This window comes from Prionailurus bengalensis, chromosome B4, assembly GCF_016509475.1.
Source record: "Prionailurus bengalensis isolate Pbe53 chromosome B4, Fcat_Pben_1.1_paternal_pri, whole genome shotgun sequence".
NCBI lineage: Eukaryota > Metazoa > Chordata > Mammalia > Carnivora > Felidae > Prionailurus > Prionailurus bengalensis.
In genome coordinates this window covers 20215860-20237872 of record NC_057358.1, presented here as the reverse complement: position 1 = coordinate 20237872, position 22013 = coordinate 20215860, and the positions used below count along the sequence as shown (strand labels likewise).

The 22013-nt window shown below is 37.9% G+C and overlaps 1 protein-coding gene across 11 annotated transcripts in view; it reads right to left on the bottom strand.

Moving 5' to 3' along the window:
• Positions 1–22013, bottom strand: part of MLLT10 (MLLT10 histone lysine methyltransferase DOT1L cofactor) — a 238329-nt gene that overhangs the window by 17905 nt on the left and 198411 nt on the right. For all 11 annotated transcript variants that reach the window (XM_043561632.1, XM_043561629.1, XM_043561630.1 and 8 more), the window contains one exon: positions 10814–10992. In XM_043561632.1, coding sequence (XP_043417567.1) covers positions 10814–10992 — 179 coding nt within the window. The remainder of the gene's footprint in view (positions 1–10813; positions 10993–22013) is intronic.

The window sequence follows — 22013 nt, the reverse complement described above, 5'->3', positions numbered from 1 at the left end:
ATACAATGCAGAGCTCAACGAATCACAGCTTTGCCCTGACCCCATATAAGGCACTGTCTTTTTGGCAGGAAGCCAGCTCCACTAACTGAAGAGCTGGTCCAAAGTTTGTAATTCATTCATGTTGCTAACCACAATTCTGAGGGCCTCTACTGGGCCTTGTGCCAAACAAGGGAAAATGAACCCTTAAACAGATGACGCTACGGAGGCTGGCCAAAGTCTTGCGTAATCCAATGTAATAAAAATGCCTTCTTTGATGTGAATGCTTTCTCCCACTTTCTAAGAATATTATAACCTTAAAATGTGGCATTCTGGGAGCAAATCTCCTGTACACAAAATACTGTTACTCTAAGAAGGCTATTCCTAGCCTCAATACTTTTCAGATTTAACATAACCATAGATTTAAAGCAGACTTCTTATTCTTTTTCATGAATGAGATCAAACTTAACCTTTTATAAAATGAAATTATTGTATAGTTATTTCATAACAGAATTCTGGAAAAGAATTTCAAAGGCTTGAAGCAATTCGAATATAAAGAGGCTAAGTAATCGTAGGACAAAAGATGTGGGATGTTCTACCACACGTACAACTAACTACACACAGGAGACCAAGACATGTCGACACAGTAGTTATAAAAAGCAAAATATTACAGAAAATAAACTGGGTTTCTGGGAAGATTCAGACCCTGACATTATATATGGCTTCTGGCCAACTTACTGGGCATGAAAACTGGACTTTACAATTCACAGAAGTAGTCTGTGAGATAGAATCATGTCCTTGCTTTCCACTGTTTCAAAGGGTATATTTCCTAGTTCATTCTTCAATGTCTAAGTTTAATTGGTCAATTTCTGGGTTTCATTTTTCTTCCTATTAAAGATGTGTATACAAAGCCAATAAATGTACACCATAAAGTCTTGCTTAACAATCAATTAGCCCTCAGGAAAAGGTAAGTCATAATTTTAACTTCAAGATCATACTAGATGCTTACCAGGTATTTAGTAGTGTAGCATACTAAAATATACAATTCATAAATGGAAATATAGCTAGGTGTTTTGTTTTTTTACCTCTTGGTTACTCATAAAATAACTTAGGGTAAGAAAAACCACCAAACAGACAAACAGAAAAGTACAGATGTTACTAGTCCCATGTGCTAACATCTCAGGTACCTTACACTTAAAAATATCCTTTGCAGAGCCGATTTGCTCTTACTCTAGATACAATTCTAAAAAGATCAACTAAGCATATAAAAGATTAAAAAGTGGAAAATTCACTAGAAAGAGGAAGAAAAGTCATTTCTTGAGATATCTGCTGGCAGCAGGAATCAACAGCTGACAGGAGGAGAAGAAAGAGAAAAAGAGGAGTGAGGTGGCGCTCAAAGAACATGGACGTCTAGATGCCTTAAACCTGCGTCTCAGCCTTCTGGCTCTCCTGTTTCGTGCAGTCGTCGTAACGGTGGACACTTAACTAACGTTACACCAGTTGGGTTATCAGTTTTATGAGCTGCCCTAGTCTCTTGATAAGAATCAAAAGATCCTACTCCAATCAGAAATACCCTTTTTCAGGAAGAATTCTTCCTGCAAGGGCTTTATATTTATCCTTATTAGCTTTCAAATTTTTTGATGCAATCTTCAAATTATCTTAGTGTCTCTATCACACATTAGGCCCACCATACTACAGGATCAAAATGCAGAGCAGTACTGCATAATAACTGATTTGCATAATGACTATCATCAAGAAGAAGATAAATCATCTTTAGCATAATTCCAAAAGAAGAAAGTAGGTATTTTATAAAGGTGGCAGACAAAAGTAAAGTTAATAAAATAAAAACCTAAAATGGGAATACATTTTTCATCCTCCTAAATGATCAATTTCCCAAATTCCCTGAATGAGTAAAAATTACCTGGTAGTTTGTTTTTAAAGAATTATTGCATTTATTGAAACCAGAAACTTTGGAATGAGATTAAAAGTTATTAATATTATCAGGTAGCATTTTATGGTGTATTAAAACATCTAAACCACTCTACATTAAAACTCAAGTCATTAACGTCATTTTAAGTGGTAACAAGAGTTATGAATCCACAAATGTCTGACACTGCTTAGCCAATACTTCTGAAATGATGTTTAGAATGGTTAATGTTGGGACCCCACGATAAGCTTGTTGCCACCTCTGGGCCAAGAAACCCTCATCAGTTTAGTGAAAAGATTCTACAAGTTAGTAGCAATAAGAAGGGTAAGTGAGGTGGGCAGGGGCAACTTACTTAGGAGAGCATACATATAACGTTGGACATTTTGTAGACTCAAAATTTTCTGTTGTCTTTAACAAGTGAAAGCACTAAGATTCTGGAGGACAGAAGGAAGTTCATGTGAACCTAAAGAAACACTGGTAAAGAAACATAAAGGGCACTTGAAAGCTTTCATTGTAAAAGAAATCTGGAATAAAGAAAACAACATACACACACTTCTCTCACAGCGTATGTCAGATGGGAATTTTTAAAAGAGCATCAAAAGCCAATGATTCACACACCAGAAGTCTGCTTCAGGAGACCTGATATAAAAGACAGACAATTCTTTTTGGAGAGAACTACCCACCTTAGGACATTCCAATTTTATCTTGGCCAAGTAAGCGGAAGGGCTACTAGGGACAGAGATCCTCCTTGAATCTACCGGCACTGTAAGAATAGTTGTTAACTCTGGGGAGGCCGAAGGAAGGAAATCTAAGATATATGTGAACTCTACTACTTTTGCAACTTTTCTATATACTGTACATCTATAATTATTTCAAAGTAAGAAGTTAAGGCATGCTTGGATGGCTCAGTCAGTTAAGTGACCTACTCTTGATCTCAGCTCAGGTCATGATCTCTGCACTGACAGCACTGAGACTGCTTGGGATTCTCTCTCTCCCTCTCTCTGCCCCTCCCTTGCTCACGCTTGCGCGCGCGCGCTCTCTCTCTCTCTCTCTCTCTCTCTCTCTCAAAATAGGTAAACTTAAAATAAAACAAAAACAAAATTAGAAGTTAAAACAAAAAAAATGATAAGACAAACTAGTTAATAGTGTCTCACTGAAATCATATCATCTAATCAACACAGTGTTAATCAAAATAGGTTAGATTAGATCAAGATAAAAATATTTAGTAAATATTTTAAGTTCATATTGCCATAATAAACTTTTTTTTTTAAGTTCGTTTATTTTGAGAGGGGGGAGGGAATGGGAAAGAGGGGCAGAGAGGGAGAGAGATAGAGAATCCCATGCCGACTCTGTGTTCCCCAACTCGACATGGGGCTTGATCTGACGAACCATGAGATCATGACCTGAGTTGAAACCAAGAGTCTGAGGCTTAACCCACTGAGCCAGCCAGGTGCCTCGCCGTAATAAACTTCTGCTTTCATTTCCAATATATGATACCTCAGAGTTTTTGTTCCCTCCCCAAGATTAATTGAAAGGAACCACTTCCACCCAAGATGTTATAGAACACTTATTCTAATACTCTAGTAATAAAGCCTCAGTAAGAGAGGTATTTTACCAGATGGACCCAAAGGCAAGTAGAGGAAGAATAAATTGAATAATTATTGAGGTAAATTCAAGCTACTTTGAAAAAAAAAAAAAAAAAGAGTATGTTTAGGTGCCTGAGTCAAAGAACCCTAAGCAAATTTAGAATAAGTTATACTAAAACACCTAGAAAGACACACAGGTCTCTACCAAGGCAGTATTCCAACTCAAAGCAAATCAAATCAAAGAAATTTATTGTTTCATAAGTAGACTCATGGACCATATTAAAATATTAACAAGATTAAAATGACATTTCAGCTTGAAATTTCCCCTGCTGTTAATAGTTCACCTCCTATATTTCAAATGTCTGCTTATGACCATGGAGAAATTTTAAAAGAACTCTAGCTGCAAAGCAACACTACCCAATTCCTAGGCACTTGGCTCCTTCTAAAAGAGTCAGATTATGAAGGAAAAAAGTCAGACTAAGCCTACTCAATTATTTGAATATCAGACAAAAATGGATGCTGTTTTGTTAGGGCTTTTTTCCTCCCAAATGTTGGTAAAGGCAGAATAATACAGAATAAACAACAAAAATTCAGTTTGAGAGAACAGAACCTATAAAAACTTCACTTTTGGAAAGTATCATAGCAATACCTAGAGGTGGATATGAAACTTTATACTTTGATCATACAGGAAAGGGTTACAGTAAGCTTTTTTAAATGCACAATTAACCTGTCAATAAACATTAAAATCACATGATTCAAACAAGCTCAAAACACAGTAGAGCTTCTTCAAGCATTCCAACCCTGACATATGATATAAAATATATTCTTTCAAAATCTTGTCAGATTCACTAAATTGAATATTACTTTTAAAAATTTCTATCTCGGGGCACCTGGGTGGCGCAGTCAGTTAAGCGTCCGACTTCAGCCAGGTCACGATCTCGCGGCCCGTGAGTTCGAGCCCCACGTCAGGCTCTGGGCTGATGGCTCAGAGCCTGGAGCCTGTTTCTGATTCTGTGTCTCCCTCTCACTCTGCCCCTCCCCCGTTCATGCTCTGTCTCTCTCTGTCCCAGAAATAAATAAATGTTGAAAAAAAAAATTAAAAAAAAAAATTTCTATCTCATATATACATCCTTAGAAGAGAATACTTTTATCACTATATCTTCCATAAATCAAGCTTTCTCACCGAGGGCAAGGTACTAGAACCTCTCTGTCCTCAATTTCCATCTGGAAGCACAGAGATAATAAGAGTACCCACCCTCATAAGAATACTGTGAGAATTAACTGAGTTAGGATACAGGGCTTATAAAGAATCCGTGGCACATGGTAAGCAAACTTTAACTTGTTATTTTAAAAATTATTTTCATAAGCTATTACGGCTTCCATTTTTTCATTAACTTCATTAGAGAATATAATATATCAATTAAATTTTGATACTAATATGGCTAGACTTCAAAGATTAAAACATATTTCCCTAAGAAAAACTAGATGGTATAAATGTCTCATTATGCAATGATATTGTAATCTATGTATTCTTTGGTAATAATATAGCAATAGTGCAGGGGTGCCTGGGTGGCTCAGTCGGTTGGGCAGCTGACTACAGCTCAGGTCATGATCTCATGGTCTGTGAGTCTGAGACCCACGTTGGGCTCTGTGCTGACAGCTCAGAGCCTGGAGCCTGTTTCCGATTCTGTGTCTCCCTCTCTCTCTGCCCCTTCCCTGCTTGCTCTCTGTCTCTCTCTCTCTCAAAAATAATAAACATTAAAAAAATTTTTTTAATAGTATAGCAATACTGCAAATACAATAAAATTCAAATATTTTAATGATAATTTATACATCTTTTCAATTTGCAAACACAATTTGACCAGAAAAGTTTCCAGGAAAAATTAGAGAACAACGGAAAGTTCCAGATATTCTCCAACTCAATTCAAACTTTGCACTATGAAACATATTCTGATAACAGACCCCATTTCTGTGTCAGCTCCCACCAGTAAGGCTTTAATACTCAGCGTGTGATGAGAGATGAAACCAAGTGTGAACAACTTTCAGGTCCCATGAGTAGGCTGACTGTTAAAGCTGTCAGGTTCAATTGCATCATTCCACATTATTCAATGCCTCAAACTGCTCCCTAATTGTTAGGAGCTTAACGTATTCAAAACCATTGTTTAGGCTAATACTGAAATGCCCCACAATTGAGTTTCTATAAAGTAGTGGGAGGGATTAAATTATAGTTAAACCATCACTGAACACTCATGATTGGACAAGAGGATGGCAGAATAACCAACCAACTCTAAGCAGGTTTCCTAATTGGTTAATACCTAATCAATACATCACCCAACTTTAGGGGAAAAAATTTAGTCCCCAAGGACTAAAGCAGCTATTGAAATAATTTAAGAACTGGAAAAACCTCAGTCAACAGCTGAACCTAAAATGACTAAAATTCATATACCTATGTTAACATGGAATTATAAATCTTAACAAAAATTTTTAATACTATTTTTAGTAAGGGAAGTGCTTCTGTACAATTTATCTCACTGGTAAACAGGCTGTTTCTGTAACAGCCAAAATTAAGTCCTAAAAAAATTGTAACATCAGTGTAATAACCTTTAATTCCAAAGTACTTTATGGTCTAGAAAGTATTCTCATTTGAACTTCATAATGTACCTGTCCCTATAGCCGGTAGGACATGTATTTAAAGTATTTTATTTTACACATGAGAAAAACTGACACCCACAAATTTAAAAAGCCCCGCCCATAGTTATACTCGTGAGTAGGAAAGCTCCTGGAACCATGGATTTCTGACTCAAATTTCTGCTGTTTGGCATTATGGCACACAAATGGACACAGTAACATTCCTAACAATGTTTTTCAAAGAGATACCTCTTGACACAGAGGCACATCGCTGGGAAATTCATTTTTATGGGAGGGAGGGATTCAGTAAACCAGACAGCAGCCTCCAGAGGCAGACTGCCTGGCTTCCAAACTTAGTTCCCCCACTTCCCAGACAACCAACGCTGCACGGTTACTGAACCTGTACATCGCCCAATGGCAAGTGACATCACAAAGCACTTATAAAAACTTATTTTGCTCACAATGTTAATGTCCTTGAAATTACAAGTGATTATGAAACTATTTAAAATATAAAAGGTGAAACTTTCATTCTGACCAATCAAGTCAGAGATCTTCTGAAGTCACATCTATCTGCCTGGGAAACTGAGCCATTTTCTCAAACAGAATGGAAATGTCATATCAGACAGACATCATCTGAAAGGAAATTGAGGACTACACCTAAGACAACTCACGCGCACACACACCACCACCACCACCACCACCACCACCACCACCACAAAGTTATCATATTGGAAAACAAAGTATTCAAAGCTGCCTGAAATAAAAGTCTCACAGAAATGTGCGAAATATTAATCCTTAAATTAACCGTACCTTAAAAATACTTAAACACCTGCATTTACTAAGTATCACATTAATAAAGCTTGAAAGTTCCTTCACCTAAAATTATTTAAATTTATTGTTTATGATAGTAAATACAGAGTTATCAAGAAACCAGGATTATATTTATGAAGTGTGTGCCCAAAAGCAAAACCCAGAATGCAGAAAATACAACTACTTTTCATTACATTCAGTCTTAAAATTTGTTTATTAAAGGAATCATCCTTCAAACAAAAGCACTTGAATTTTCCCAAAAGACAAACAGGATGAATGTAGAACTAGGAGACAGAGTGGAATTTGAAAGGCAAAATGAAAAATTAATGACACACCTACAGAAACTAATTTATACCTCTGCTCGTGATACAACAAGGGCAGAGCACATCATTTAAAATAAATCATATGAACAGTAGTTCTATCTTCCAATGTTAAAAACTATTAACTATATTGTTATCTGAAAGAATAATTACTCTAAAAACAAATAAATAAAACAAAAGGATTTAACACTGAACAATATAAAACTAGCTGATCAAACATTTTTAAAAGGTGTTTTCAAATTAGGGCTGCTAAGCATCACGTTTTCCCCTACAATTTTACAAGTGTCTCCTTTTCCCCCCATTAAGGCACAATTCTATTCTCAGTTTTTAATTTCTATTAAGCTCTTCCTGATCTTACCTCCCTGACCACTTTCCAAGGAACAATTCTTAAGACAGCAAATAAGCCAAACAAGAGGCCTGTCTATCTTACTTAAAAAACCGAGGCCAGAAAGATCAAGAATGACCCCTGGATTTTTATCCTGCTGGCACCAGGCCAGTCACTAAAAACTACTACCTTCATTAAATTTGGCAGGGGGGATGGGGGGGGGCGGGGCGGGGGGGGGGAGCAGGGCATTATTCAAATTTAACATTTCCATTATCTGTTTATATTTTCTAAAATACTTGCTTGCTAGTGTGATGTTACAATTGTAACAAGACTTCCATAATCACGTTTTAAATATCGGTAATTTTAACTAACCCACTTACAGCATTGCTAATCAGCTACCTGTAAAGAAACCCTAAATAACAGACTACGATTTGATTACCTAAACACAATGAATTGTGCAATCTGAAAACAAACAGGGCCCATATAAAAGTTAACCAGAAATAAACTTGTCAATTTGAAGAGAGGATTCAATCACCAAGTACATCCCAATTTGTCAGAGTCCTAGCTAAACGTTCCCTTTATTCTAAATATTTTTGTACCCTTTCCCTCACACATTGCCTAGAAAATTCACATTTTGCACATTCAATACCAACACTATGGTCTCAGGCAGCTAAATTGAAGTAGTTCTGCACTCAGTTCAACTGAGAGGTCAATGTGCCTCAGTTGCCTGGAGACTGATGGTTGCTACAGCAGCACAGATAAGCCAGGCTAAATAAGCTTCAGCTTGAAGGCAGAAAGCATTTACTGCCGGACAGAATCATAGATGCAGTTGTCTCAGCATGCAGCATTTGAGTCTAACTAGATGATCATATTTATAAGAGACCCATCTTACTGAACATGGAAAGAGGATAAACAGTAAGGATTTTAATTGGACTGAATCCTGGATTACTTGCAACTATGATTTCTTTGTTCTTCAGTTGAGTCATATGTTAAGTGGAATTTTCCCTCTAGCTATAAATTTCTCTTCACCACCACTTCCCCCATCTACCTCCCTAATGCCAACCCCCAAAACCACAAACATAATGAATGAGAAGAAATGAGATTTTTGCTTAATTCAGCCTGGAATTAACCAGAGAGTAATTAAAACAGACTTTTATAAAGAAAGAAAAGAAAAACGCACACTGGAAATGTTCATGTGAGACTTTGTCCAAGGATAGAAAGCTATCAACAGCATATGGCTACACTTAATTAAAAGAGATGAAACTATTTACAAGAACCATTCTCTCATTTATCCTTTCACCCTCTCTAACCCCACACCCCTGTTATGCTGCCTATCTCACCAGGGCTAGTGAAATGAGCTACAAAAAACTCTCCCAAATTAGTCAAACTCCCCTTATTCAGGTTGAGAGGTTCACCACATAGTTAACTTTCATTTTCAAACATGATACCACTAATCACACCACTGGTTTTCTGTGCTGAACTGTCTGTTGTTTATTCTAATACCTGATCTAATTATAATGGTGACTGCGCTGAGCCATTACATATTTTTAAAAATAACTAAGGCTGTACTCTGATGTACAGCTTACAGAAAATACTTAAAAAGTGTGTATATATTTTTTTAACTCTTGTTTAATATTTATTTTTGAGAGACAGAGAGAGAGAGAGAGAGAGAGAGAGAGAGAGAGAGATGGAATGCAAGTGGAGGAGGGGCAGAGAGAGACACACACACAGAATCTGAAGCAGGCTCCAGGCTCCGAGCTATCAGCACAGAGCCCAACACAGGGCTCGAACTCACAAACTGAGAGATCGTGACCTGAACCGAAGTCAGACGCTTAACCAATTGAGCCACTCAGGTGCTCCAAAAAAGGCCTGGACAACGGAAATTATGAACACATATGTAAAGCATAAATTTATAGCAACTTACAAACAACTAGCTCATAGTTTGTAATTAGAAATTTGTCTATATGGGGCGTCTGGGTGGCTCAGTTGGTTAAGCGTCCATCTTCAGCTTAAGTCGTGATCTCATCATGGCTCATGGGTTCGAGCCCCGCATCAGGCTCTGTGCTGACAGCTCGGAACCTGTAGCCTGCTTTGAATTCTGTGTGTCTCTCTCCCTGTCCCTCCCCGGCTCACGCTCTGTCTCTTTCCTTCAAATATAAACAAACATTTAAAAGCAATTTTTTTAAAGGAATTTGTCTTTTATAAATTTCTCTAAATACTAAGATTTACTGCTAGAAGCTTGGATAAAATTAAAGTAAAATTATAAAGAATTCCAAATAAAAATATCTATATATACTTTAGGAATTTTAAATTATTACATCTTTGGTGAGGTGGTGGGGGAGAGGGAGTAGGTATGTGTGTACAGCTTTGCCAATTTACTGTCCTATTTATAAATACAAGATTATGGTTTTTCTGATTTGACTCTTGCTTTTAAGGATTCCTGAAGACTACTGGCCTATCAAGTTACAAGTCTAAAGTGAAGGAAAGGGATAAATTTATGCACAATCACCAACAGAGTCACTTATTTATAATATTCATGTACATTCTTTCCTCTCCCACTAGGAAGAAAACAATATAGTACTCAAAGGGATCAATCACTCTTTAACCTATATTCTCCTACACTGGTTTTTGAAAATTTAGACAGCAGACGATCATATATTATTTCTGTGGTTTTTAAAATTATAAAAGGAATTTTTAAAACCACAAAATCGGATCACACTTTTGAAGTCCTATTTTGAACTTTTTTTATTTTTATTTTTTAAGTTTATTTATTTATTTTGAAAGAGAGAGTGAGATAGGGGCAGAGAGAAAGAAGGAGAGAATCTCAAGCAGGCTCCGGTTTGTCAGCACAGAGCCCAGCGTGGGGCTCGAACCCATGAACCACGAGATCATGACCTGAACCGAAACCAAGAATCAGACGCTTAACCAACTGAGCCACCCGTGCACCCCAAGTCCTACTTTTTAAAAGAAAAAGTCCCCACCAAGTTACCAGTTTACATTAGGACAAAATTAGAAACTCAGAAACTAAAAAGAGTCAGTTGAAGACAACATATTCCTTTGTCGTCTCTCATAAATACCATGTAAATATGTCTATTATTTCCACTAACATGTCAAAATAAATTGAGGCATTTTAGAAATTCCTATAGGAAGCCCTATTTTCTTTCTTTCCTCTCCAATGGAATTCCCTTTCAGAAACGACAAACCCACCTACAGGTCACTTCATAGCACTGCAATAATTTACCTGAGTTGTAGCAACAGCTGGGGCTGCAGATGATGCTGCTGATGGGGAGAGAGCTCCCACTTGTTGCAAATGCCCAGACGATTGCTGAGGTAAATGAGAACTGGAGACAGGAGTACTAGATCCTGAGCCAGATACTACATTTGGAAAGGATACTGCTACATCATTGCTGTTATAAATACCTGAAAGAAAAAAAATTATTTAAATACTTTGCAACTTAGCTGTCAAATTTGTCACAGATACTTAATATTAACCATTAAGTCAGAAAACACCCACATTTCTTCCTGATCCCTCCCCTCAATGATAAATTTTATTGGTGGTGATAAAAAAAATGTATTAATAACTGACTAAATACTGACTTGTCATAAAACACTTGTTTAAAAAGAACCTAAGTCATTTTTAATTTGTCACAAAAATGGCTCTGCCATGTGACTGGGATCACATCAGGAAGTGCCTCGTAAAACTAACAGTAAGTATTTTAGGAATTCCTAAGAGCAAAGAAATGTTTCTTAAAAAGGAGAATGAAGCAATTAGAGTTGCTTAAAAATCACCTGGTAAGCTTTTCAAAACGCAGATACTAGAGCCCCAGAATTCATGATTGAGAGAGAGGTCTGACATGGATGACTATATTTTAGAAAGGTCACCCAGTTTACAATATAGAAAATGAAGAGAACTAGACTTGAGATTCAAAGATCAGTAAGTGGATTCTAGAAATATTCAAGAGGAAGAATGAACAGACTTTATGACTGAATGGGGCAGATGAGTAGGGGTAGGGATGGACAGGAAGAGAGGATTAAAAGATAATGACAACGTAGACTACATGGTGGTGGTAAGGGTCACTTCAAGGACACAGGAAAAAAGGATGGAGGCACAAAAGCACTTTCAGAAAGCATCATGGAGTTGGAAGAGAAGAGAAGAGAAGAGAAGAGAAGAGAAGAGAAGAGAAGAGAAGAGAAGAGAAGAGAAGAGAAGAGAAGAGAAGAGAAAAAAGAAAAGGAAAGGAAAGAAAAGAAAAGAGAAAGGAAGGGAGGGAGGACTGGGTGAAAGCAATCCATTCTGAAAAGCGGATGGGAAGAGGAAGGAGAGAGATGATGAGCAAAAGTTAAGGGGAAAGAGGAGTGACTAGAAAAAGATGTTGATTTTTTAAAGACGGGAGATCATGCTCATATGCTCCACAGGAGAGGCTCTTTGAGGATAAAGGTGAGAGATGGGAATATCAATAAACCAATAGGGTTCTCAATCAGGGATGATTTCTGTTCCACAGAGACATGTGATAATGTCTGAAGACATTTTTAGTTGTCAAAACTAGGGGGCACTACTGACATACAGTAGGTAGAGGCCTGGGATGATACTAAACATCTTAAAATGTACACGGCAGCTCCTCACAGCTAAGAATTATCTGTATTACAGTGTCAGCAGTGCAGAAGCTGAGAAATCTTGATATAAACCAAGGCTCCTGGGAGGGTGGGAGAAAATAAGATCCCAAGATCCTAAGAATTTGACACTGTAACAAGAGGAAAGCAAGAGAAAAATGAACCTAAGTGGGATGTAGTAAAAAAAAAGAAAAGAAAGAGAGAGAAAGAAAGAAAGATTAGAAACTATAGCCCTTGCAAGCAACAATTATTTACACTAACAGTACAATGTATTTTGTTCTAAAGAACATAAGTATTATTGATTCATAATAAGTAGAAGTACTCATAATCCTCAAACAAGAAAAATAAGGGAATTGTGACATTTGTAAAGGCCTTACAACTATAATTGAGGGTCCTAAGATCCTTATTCTACAATTTCTCCAGGAAAAAAAAGATAATTTATTCATTCACCAAATGCATCCATTCCGCAAACATCTGAGAGCTCACTGTTTGCCAGACATTATTCTAAGCCCTGGAGATACAAAGCCATTCAAGTAATGTGGTCTCCGCCTTCAAGAAGCTTAGTGGAAAAAAGAGACTATTACAAAAGACTGTGAAGAGTGCTATGATAGAGACATCCTCAGGGGCTCTGAGCACATGAAAAGGGGTATATAACCCAGACCTGAGGTGAGAGGATGAGGGTCAAAAAACTTACTGGAAGCGATGGATGCCTTTAGAGCTCATTTCTAAAGGAGCTGTAGAACCGAGGTGAAGGGTGGTTTGAGGAAGAAACAGAAGAACATGTAAGTACCATCTGGGTAGTCGAAGCAAGAAATGAGGCTAAAAAATGAGCAGGAATCAGATCAAGAACATTAAAAGCTAAAATGCTGGAAATTTGGAAACAACAGGACGCCACTGAAGGACTGTAAGCAGAAGCATGGTGTGATCAGACTGAAGTTTAAGCAAGACATCAATCCATGACACAAGTGGAGAACAGACTAGGGAGGGGATTTAAAGAGAGACTGAGAAAGCTGTTTAAGGGTTGCTACAATAATACCGATGAGCAAAAAAGGAGACTAAACTACAGTAATAGTAGTAAAGATACATTCTAAAGGCAGAGTTGATAGGACTGGTACCTAATAGGACCTCAAGAAGAAATAAGAGGGAAGAGTCGAGGATGACTCTTCAGTACCAGTAAGTGGGCGTGTGGTGATACCACTCACTGAAACAGGGATAGCAACTGGGAGCATCTAGTACTGTATGTGGTTACTATATGCAGGTCACTGTGCTGGCGTAATAGCCCAATGAGGTATATATTACTCCCATTTCACACAACAGCAAGCAGAAGTTTAAAGAAATAATCTGCTGGGGCATCTGGGTGGCCCAGTCGGGTGAGCGTCCAACTCTTGGTTTCAGCTCAGGTCATGGTCTCACAGTTTGTGAGTTCGAGCCCCGTGGGACTTTCTCTCTCTCCCTCTCTCTCTGCCCCTTACCCGCTTGCACTCTTCTCTCTCTCTCAAAATAAATAAGTAAACTTTAAAAAAATAATAAGGAAATAATTTGCTTAGTGACCTAGCAGATGGTAGAATCGGGATTCAAACTCGCAGCTGCCTGATTCTAAAACTGCAAGCACTTTGTAAGACAAGACTGAAGTACAGGTTGATCATTCATGGTCTCTGACATGCCTGTGGAACACAGAACTCCTTCCTCTAGAGTCTAGAACAGAACAGGACCAGCCTGGAGCTCAGCAGGAAAATCAGGTGTGGAGATACAAACCCAGGAGTCAGAAGAATAATAAAGTTAGCGTAAGTAAACATGAAAACTCAAAAAGGCTTTCTGTTGGCTTGCACTGTGTTTGAAATCTTAAACTAGTTCATATTTAGAAACACTGAAACTTCACGTTTCAAAGCGAATTCTAATTTCTCCTGAAAAACTGAAGCTCTGTCAATATTGGACACCAAGTTCTGAAATAGCAATAATCTGCTGGAACTTTGGTCAGGGTATAGATTCTTTAACCCACCAGAGTCCTGTCATTCCTTATTCTTCATCTCTTCACTCATTTACGTCACCTACCTGGCCCCTGTGAATATGTGATTTACAACTCCTGATATGGAAGCTAGTCAAAGCCAAGGAATGGAAAAATGAAATCACCTAGACAAAATTCTCAGCATGATCAAGAGGACCAAAGACAGAATCCTACAGAACGTTACCACTGGAAGAGTAAACAACAAAAAATAGACCACAAAGAACAAAATAAGAAAACTAAGAGAATCTTAGGAACCACTAGAGAATTTCAAAGGAATAGGTCAAATGATTCCACTGGTCATTTAAAGTCAGGCCAGAAAAAGGAGTCACCAAATATGACAATAAATCTTGGCAAAAGTAACTGTTTTAAGAGGTTTGGCTGTGAAGGAAAGAAAAAAGGTAGCATGTAAATGGAGCTCATAAACCTTACATTCCAAAAGACATGCACCTGAGAAATACAAGTTTTTAAAAAGTTTGTTATCTCATAATTCATTTAACAAATAATTATTGAGGTTCTTATTATTAAAAAACAAAAAAGGCACTGAAGATAACAAAGAACAGAAAGGAATTTTGCCTTCAAAGAACTAATACTCTCATAGCAGAACTAGTAAGTATTCATAAGCTAAAGACATGCTAGGTACCATAAGGACACAGGACCTGAGGGATGACTGAGTTCAGAGGAAGAGACTAGGGGAGGTAGTTCCAGAGAGAAGCACTTGAACTCAGCCTTTGCCGCAAAGTACCTTAAAGGTAGAATGATAATAATCTAATTTTTTAGTGATGGAAAGCATACATGGAATCTCCAACTCTTAAAACTAAGATAACTGGAGACAGCATGCTAAAAAAACAAAGAACAAACAAACAAACAAACAAACAAAAAACAGAACAAGTGTTTGAGACAGAAATCCTGGCTCTCTCAACTATGTGATCTGAATCAAATTACTTAACCTTTCTCAGCCTCCATATTTTTCTCTATAAAATCAAGTAACCACTGGGGCGCCTGGCTGGCTCAGTTGGTTAAGCGTCCGACTTCAGCTCAGGTCATGATCTCACAGTCCTTGAGTTCAAGCCCCGCATCAGGCTCTGTGCTGATAGCTCTGAGTCTGGAGCCTGCTTCAGATTCTGTCTCCCTCTCTCTCTGCCCTTCCCCCATTCATGCTCTGTCTCTCAAAAATAAATAAAAACATTTTTAAAAATTTTTAAAAAACAACAAGTAATCACTATCTTAGAGGCTTTTATTTGAGAACATCCATGTAAAGGGTCTAAGAGTAAGTAAGTCTCCATAAGGGTAGCCATAACTATTTTAGAGTTATTGCTCTAATAAAAATTTTAGGTTTAAGTCAGCAAAGAACAGTATTAATTACCAGGCCCTCTAATGTCTCTAATATTCTTTCAAAATTGAAAATACCATTGCCACATGCAATAATATATCCTAAAAGTGTAATGCTGAGAAGCAAAACTGTGGTGACTGAGGACCTCCAATATCTAAACTTGTATCTGTTTTTACATTGCATTAGAGCATACTTAAATAGGAAAGTGCACAACTAAATATGCAATGTGGTGAACACAACTTTGAAACTGTGTCTGGTACTCGGGTTACTACTATAAATAGAACAGATAAAATTATCTTTTCTTATCCAGGCAGGGCAGTATAAATACCCAAATCTTTTTTTGAGTATGAGGATCACTGACTCTCCTAAACTTCCTCATACCTCATGAACCAACAGTTTACTAAGACCTCTAGAACTTTCAAAAGTTAAATGATCCTCCTTAAATTGTTCTGTGCCTGCTTTCTTTTTAACTTCCTCTATTTCCATCTTTCACAAATTATATGTTATTTTTTTAAACTTTTTTTTAAAGGTTATTTATTTGGGGGGAGGGGGGGACTGCAAGTGGGGGAGGAGCAGACAGAGAGGGAGAAACAGAATCTGAAGCAGGCTCCAGGCTCTGAGCTGTCAGCATGGAGCCCAACATGGGGCTCAAACTCACAAACCATGAGATCATGGCCTGAGCCGAAGTCAGACGCTTAACCAACTGAGCTACTCAGGCACCCCTATGTTATTTTAATCTAAATCAAGGTGATATTCATGGAATTAAATAGAACTGAATCCTGTAATGCATAAACTCTAGGAAAATACCTGAAATTCATCTGTTCAGGATAAAGGGTAGGCACAAAGATATAGAATGATACAGAGGTTGGCAATGATGTACTGATCCATCCACCCAGCCATCCATCCACCCAATATTTATTGTGTGCCTACTAGAAGACAGGCACTGTGCTAGGAGCAGGGAAAGTAGGGAACATGACAGACAAGACAGACAAGATCTCGGCTCTCCAAGAGTTTACAAGTTAATTAGGGAGGCAAACAATAAAACAAACACATAACTATAAATTGTGACAAGTGTTGTGATTGAAGAGAAAGTACCATGAGAATGACAAATTAGGAAGCCGAAAGTATCTATCTGAAGAAAAGATACGTAAGCCAAAACCTGAAGTTCACACAAGCAGACATTAAGTGAACAGAGTGAAGTAGAAAAGCTTGTTCAAACTTGACAATGAAATAGAAAAAAGAGGGGAAAAAAAGGTAATATGGGTAAAGCATAGTGGAGAGAGTGGTGGAAGACAAAGCTGGAGAGAAGGGAAGGAACAGATTACACACGACCTTGCAAGCCATGTAGAGGTGTTGAGAATTTACACTAAGATCAATGGGAAGACACCAAAGGCAAATACAGCATGACTTGGTTTTTCAGAAGATCATCCTTCTAAATGTAGTAAATGAATTGAAAAGAGGAAGAGTGGAAACAAAAAGGTCATCTAGGAAGCTATTCCACAATCTAGATCAAAGATTAAGTCCCTCAGGACGAAGGTGGTAGTGGTATGGAAACACTTGGAATGATATGGATCTGAAGTACATCTAGAAGTCAGATGCACTCAACTTGATAGTTAGCTACATTTGATAGATAAAGTATTATGAATGAACTGGCTAGTGGTTACAAGTACCATTCACTGAGGCGGTGAAAAAAGGGAAAGTGCATTTTTGCTTATAAAAGAGGAAAACATCGGTCTAGGACTAAGTCCTGAAGACCTCCAACATTTCAAAGAGGGTTAATGGAAGAGGAATCAGTACAGAAAATTGGTATCAGTGAGGTAAGAAGAACACCATGAGTGCAGCATCACTGAAGTCAAGAAAAGGGTCTAAAGAAAGGGCACATAGATGGTTATCAACTGATGCTGAATGGCTAATTAAGAGATAGACTGAAAACGTCCATTGATTGGATTTGAAATATGGAGACAAATGGTGATCTTAGTGGAAACAGGATAGGGTGGGCAGAGCCAAGAAAACACTGCTGAGACCTAAGCTTTTATTAGTGTGCCCATGGCAATGATATAAAAACAACATATAAGACAGAACTATACATGACCAGCGACATAAATATTAGTGTTCACCAACCAGAGTTCCTGACTCCCAATTTCAAACTGCCTAGGAGGCCAAATCAGTGCCACATCAGGTTGTTTGTCCAGCACTGAACCAGAGTAAATGAATGGGACAGTCTTGAGGAATATTTAAGCTAGTAAATGACTAAACCTGTTAAGTTACCCCTAACCCATATCCTATGACTGAATAGTCTTTTCTGGAGGTTAATATGGTGTGAAAGTAGTTAAGTCCAAATCCTGCTCCCTCATGCAAATAACCTCTCTGGACCTAGTACACCTCATCTGTAAAGTGAGAATGGCACCAATATTTCACAGGGCTGGTGTAAGGATTGGCTAATACATGTACCAATACTATTAGTATGCTCTCCTACCACATAGAAAGCATTTGATAAACAGTAGCCATATTATTATAAAGGAGCGATATCTGTCTCCATGATAAAAGAAGTAAACAGAATCATATACACAACAATAGAAGATTCCATTGTAAATGTTGCAATGTAAATGTAAATGTTCCACTGTAAATGTTAACATCCTTTCCCTTTGGCAACCAATGCATAACAGGATTATTTTGGTTTTCCCTTTCCCTTTGGTTTTAGATTGTGAAATATATCTCTATATGATTAACACCTTCATTATTCAGAGAGGGTAAAATAAAATTTAGAAAAAGAGCTTTCTTTCCTGAGACTCTTGGCCACCTTGATGGAATATAAGTGTTCCAAAATCTCATTAGGCAAGCATTAACTATTTCTTAGGCTGCTCTATTTTTACAGATATCTGAACGATTCTGTATTGCTTCTTTTGACTTTACCTATAAAAATACTACATACTAATTATTAAAAATCTTAAGTAGATGGCAAAGTAGGGAAAAATTCATCCACAAACACTGTTGACATTTTTATGTATTTTCAAATTTTTTGGTATATAGTTTATGGTTTTGTTTAGCTTTATATAGCTGCCTATGTATGAAACTAAACATTTTAATCCTTTTATACTTAACGTATTTTCCTATTCCATTATAAAATCTTTACAAATGTTTTGAATGTTATTTTGACATAATCAATTGAATACTGCGTAATTGACTCTGTTTTACAATATTCCACAATTATTTATTGCCTAATGTACCCAGACAAAATACTAGATGAAGATACTACAAAAAACAAAAACAGGTGTCACCCTTGCACACATGGTTCTTAAAATGAAGGAACCAGATATTAAGTAAGCACACAGATACCAGTGCGATGATGAAAAAGCAGAATGTACTGTGACCAAATCTAAGGGATAACTTAATTAAGATCAGCAGAATAGGCTGCAGTGAAGAAGTGACACATAAACTAAAAGGAAGAGAGACCACTTCTATTGTTTTTACCTGCTCATAATTCTTTCCCTTTTTGTGTCCAAATAACATCCTATTTTCTGTCAGGGAAGTACCCCTCCTCCATTTCATACACTCTCAGCCCAGAGATAAACATGTGACCCAAGCTGTAATAGTCTCTCCTGGGAATTAGTATTTTGAAGGCATACACACCAGGGCAGAAAATGGTCAGACCTGTTAGTCTAATGGTAGTAATATTAGGATTCTATTAATCCTTCTTTACCCAGCCCTTGAATCTACCCTATTTCTGTCCTCTCAGAGGTCTGGGAAGGGGTTTTTTCCTTTAGTTCTCTAAATGACTGTACCTATCCAACAAATTCTTTTTTGTTTAATTTGACAGAATCCACTCTGTGACTTACATACAAACATATAGCCAGTGTAGTATAATAAGCAAAGAAATAAAATGCTTAAGATAAAGCTAGAAGTCAGTCCAAGAGCCAGCTCATGTGGAACCTTGCAGGTCATAGAGGACTCTCCACTTTCATCCTACTGGAAAGCCATTGAAGCATTTTAAGCAAGAGAGTGGCATGATTAGAACTTTACTTTTAAAAAGATCCTTTTGGATACAATGTGAACGATGCCCTGAAAGACAATGGGAGAGTTGAATCAGGGAGATAATTTAAGTAGTTACTGTAATACGGTAGACAAAAGATTTTAAGCAGCTTAAATATGGTGAGAATTTTAGAGAAAAGGAGAGGCTCAGATTTAGCCCCAAGGAATTTCGACACTAAATTAGGATAAAGGTGAAGTAAAAACAAACAAAAAACTAGTTAAGAAATAGTCAAAACTGCAGGATAACTAAGTTAAGTATAATGTTAGAAGACAAGGGGGAGGGGAGGGGAAGGGAGGGGAAGAGAGGAGAGAAGGGAGGGGTGGGATGGGAACAGGATGGGAAGGGAGAGAAGGGATGGGAACAGGATGAGAGGGGAAAGGAGGGACAGGAACAGGAGAGGAGCTTCCAGTAGCAGGAAGTCCTGAACAAAAATAAATATGCTAAAAAGTCATCTAGGCTAAAGACTGAAAAGTAGCCACCTGATTTGGCAACGTGAAAACTACTTGTAGGCCGAGTAGAGTAGTAGTTGTAGAGCCAGTATCGGGGGTTTGAAAAATAAATCAGTAGGAGAATTTCTGTTTCTGGCAATGAGGCAGACCAGATAACCTAAAAACCTCCCCAATTAAAATGACCTCAAAATGAATAGCTGAGCCCATAGGACAGTGAGGGAAATCCTTATGAATGAGGAGGGAAAAGCTTTAATAGGCTGCCCTGGAGGAGTCAGCCTGTGTCAGTAACCCTGGAGCTTTGGCTTTAGTGCCCACAAGAAAAAGAGACAACACATTGGGCCTCCAATGGCTGAAAAGTTAAAAGTGGTAAGACTTTGGTTATATAGATTGGACCTTCCAAGAGCTACATTTCTGGGGCAAGACAGACCAGCCCTTTCCCCCACTGCCCCCACCAAAACCCTACAAAACTATCAAAACACGGAAATTACAGCACAGAGACAGGACAAGGAAGCTCATCCAATTAGATTTAAGCTCTGGGTAGGGGATGAAAAGTCTGCACTTAGAATTTAGAGCCATAGCTTTGCCTTCAAATAGCTTTTTGAGTTTGATTTTTTTTTTTTAATTTTAGAGAGAGAACGAGAGCGAGTGAGCTAGGGAGAGGGGTAGAGGGAGAGAAAGAATCTTAAGCAGGCTCCATGCTCAGTGCAGAGCCCGAGGCAAGGCTTGAGCCCATGACACTGGGATTATGACCTGAGCCGAAATCAGGAGTCAAACACTCCTGAGTGAGCCATCCAGGCGCCCCAGGTTTTGGGGCATATGTGCCTAGTCTGATAGATCCCAAACATTAAATTAACGTAAGACGGGGCCAGCTGGTACTGTCACTTGAGTACACAGCGGAAGCAAACACAAAACCTCTCTGAAGGGATATAACCTCAATTCAGGCTATAAAATGAGTTCACAATCCACAATTAGAAAACACAGATGAAAACAATCCCCTTGATCACAAATTAGCAGACACAAACATTATTTGACTGTTATTCCAAGAACCTTAGAAAGAAAATAGAGCAAATAAAGATAAGACAAATATTTCAAATGACTAAGAAACTAAATGACTAAGCCAAGGACTCACAAATGTAAGAAAGAAACAACACTCTCTCTATAAAAAAAGGCACCTGACATATCCTGCTGTGCTAGGCAGAATTCTAATGATGTCCACCCTCCACCCCAAGGTTCCCTTAATCAAGGCACTACTGTGAAGAGACTTGGCAGATTAAATTAAGGTACTGATTAGCTGACCTTAAAACGAGTGGATTATTTTGGATTATGTAGGTAGGCCCAGAGTAATAACATGAACCCTTAAAAATAGAAGACAAAGGCCAAAAGAGTCAGTGAGAGATGTGATAGCTGAGAAAAAAAGAGATACAACAGAAGAGGAAGTCAGAGCGATTGTAAGCGTGCAAAGGATTCAACTCACCTTTGCCGACTCTAAAATGTAGGGACATGTGAAAGGATGGGATAGAAGCCTCGAGGAGCTAAGGGAGACCCTCAGCTGTCAGTCAGAAAGGAAATGATGACCTCAGTCCTACAACTGCAAGGAAAAATCTGAATTCTGCCAACAACCTAAATGAGCTTCTTGGAAGTGAATGAATTCCAGAGTCTCCTGATAGTAAGAGCCCAGCTGGCCAACACCTTGATTTTAGCCTTGTGCGACTCTAACAGAGCAACCAGATAACCAAACCCAGACATCTGACTATGTGCTAATAAATCTGAGTGCCTGTAAGTTGCTAATTTTGTGGTAATTTGTTATGGCAGCAACAGAAGACTAATATACTTGCAATGCCAGAAAATAAGTGTTCAAAGAATAATGAATGGGGACAACTGTGCCAGCTTAAAGGGGCTCCCACTAGCTAAACTGTGAACAATTTGAGCATCACAATAAATACATCATACCCCCACACAAATCTGTAAGTCCACACTGATACAAATTAAAAGTATGATGAGGAATGGGATATTTAT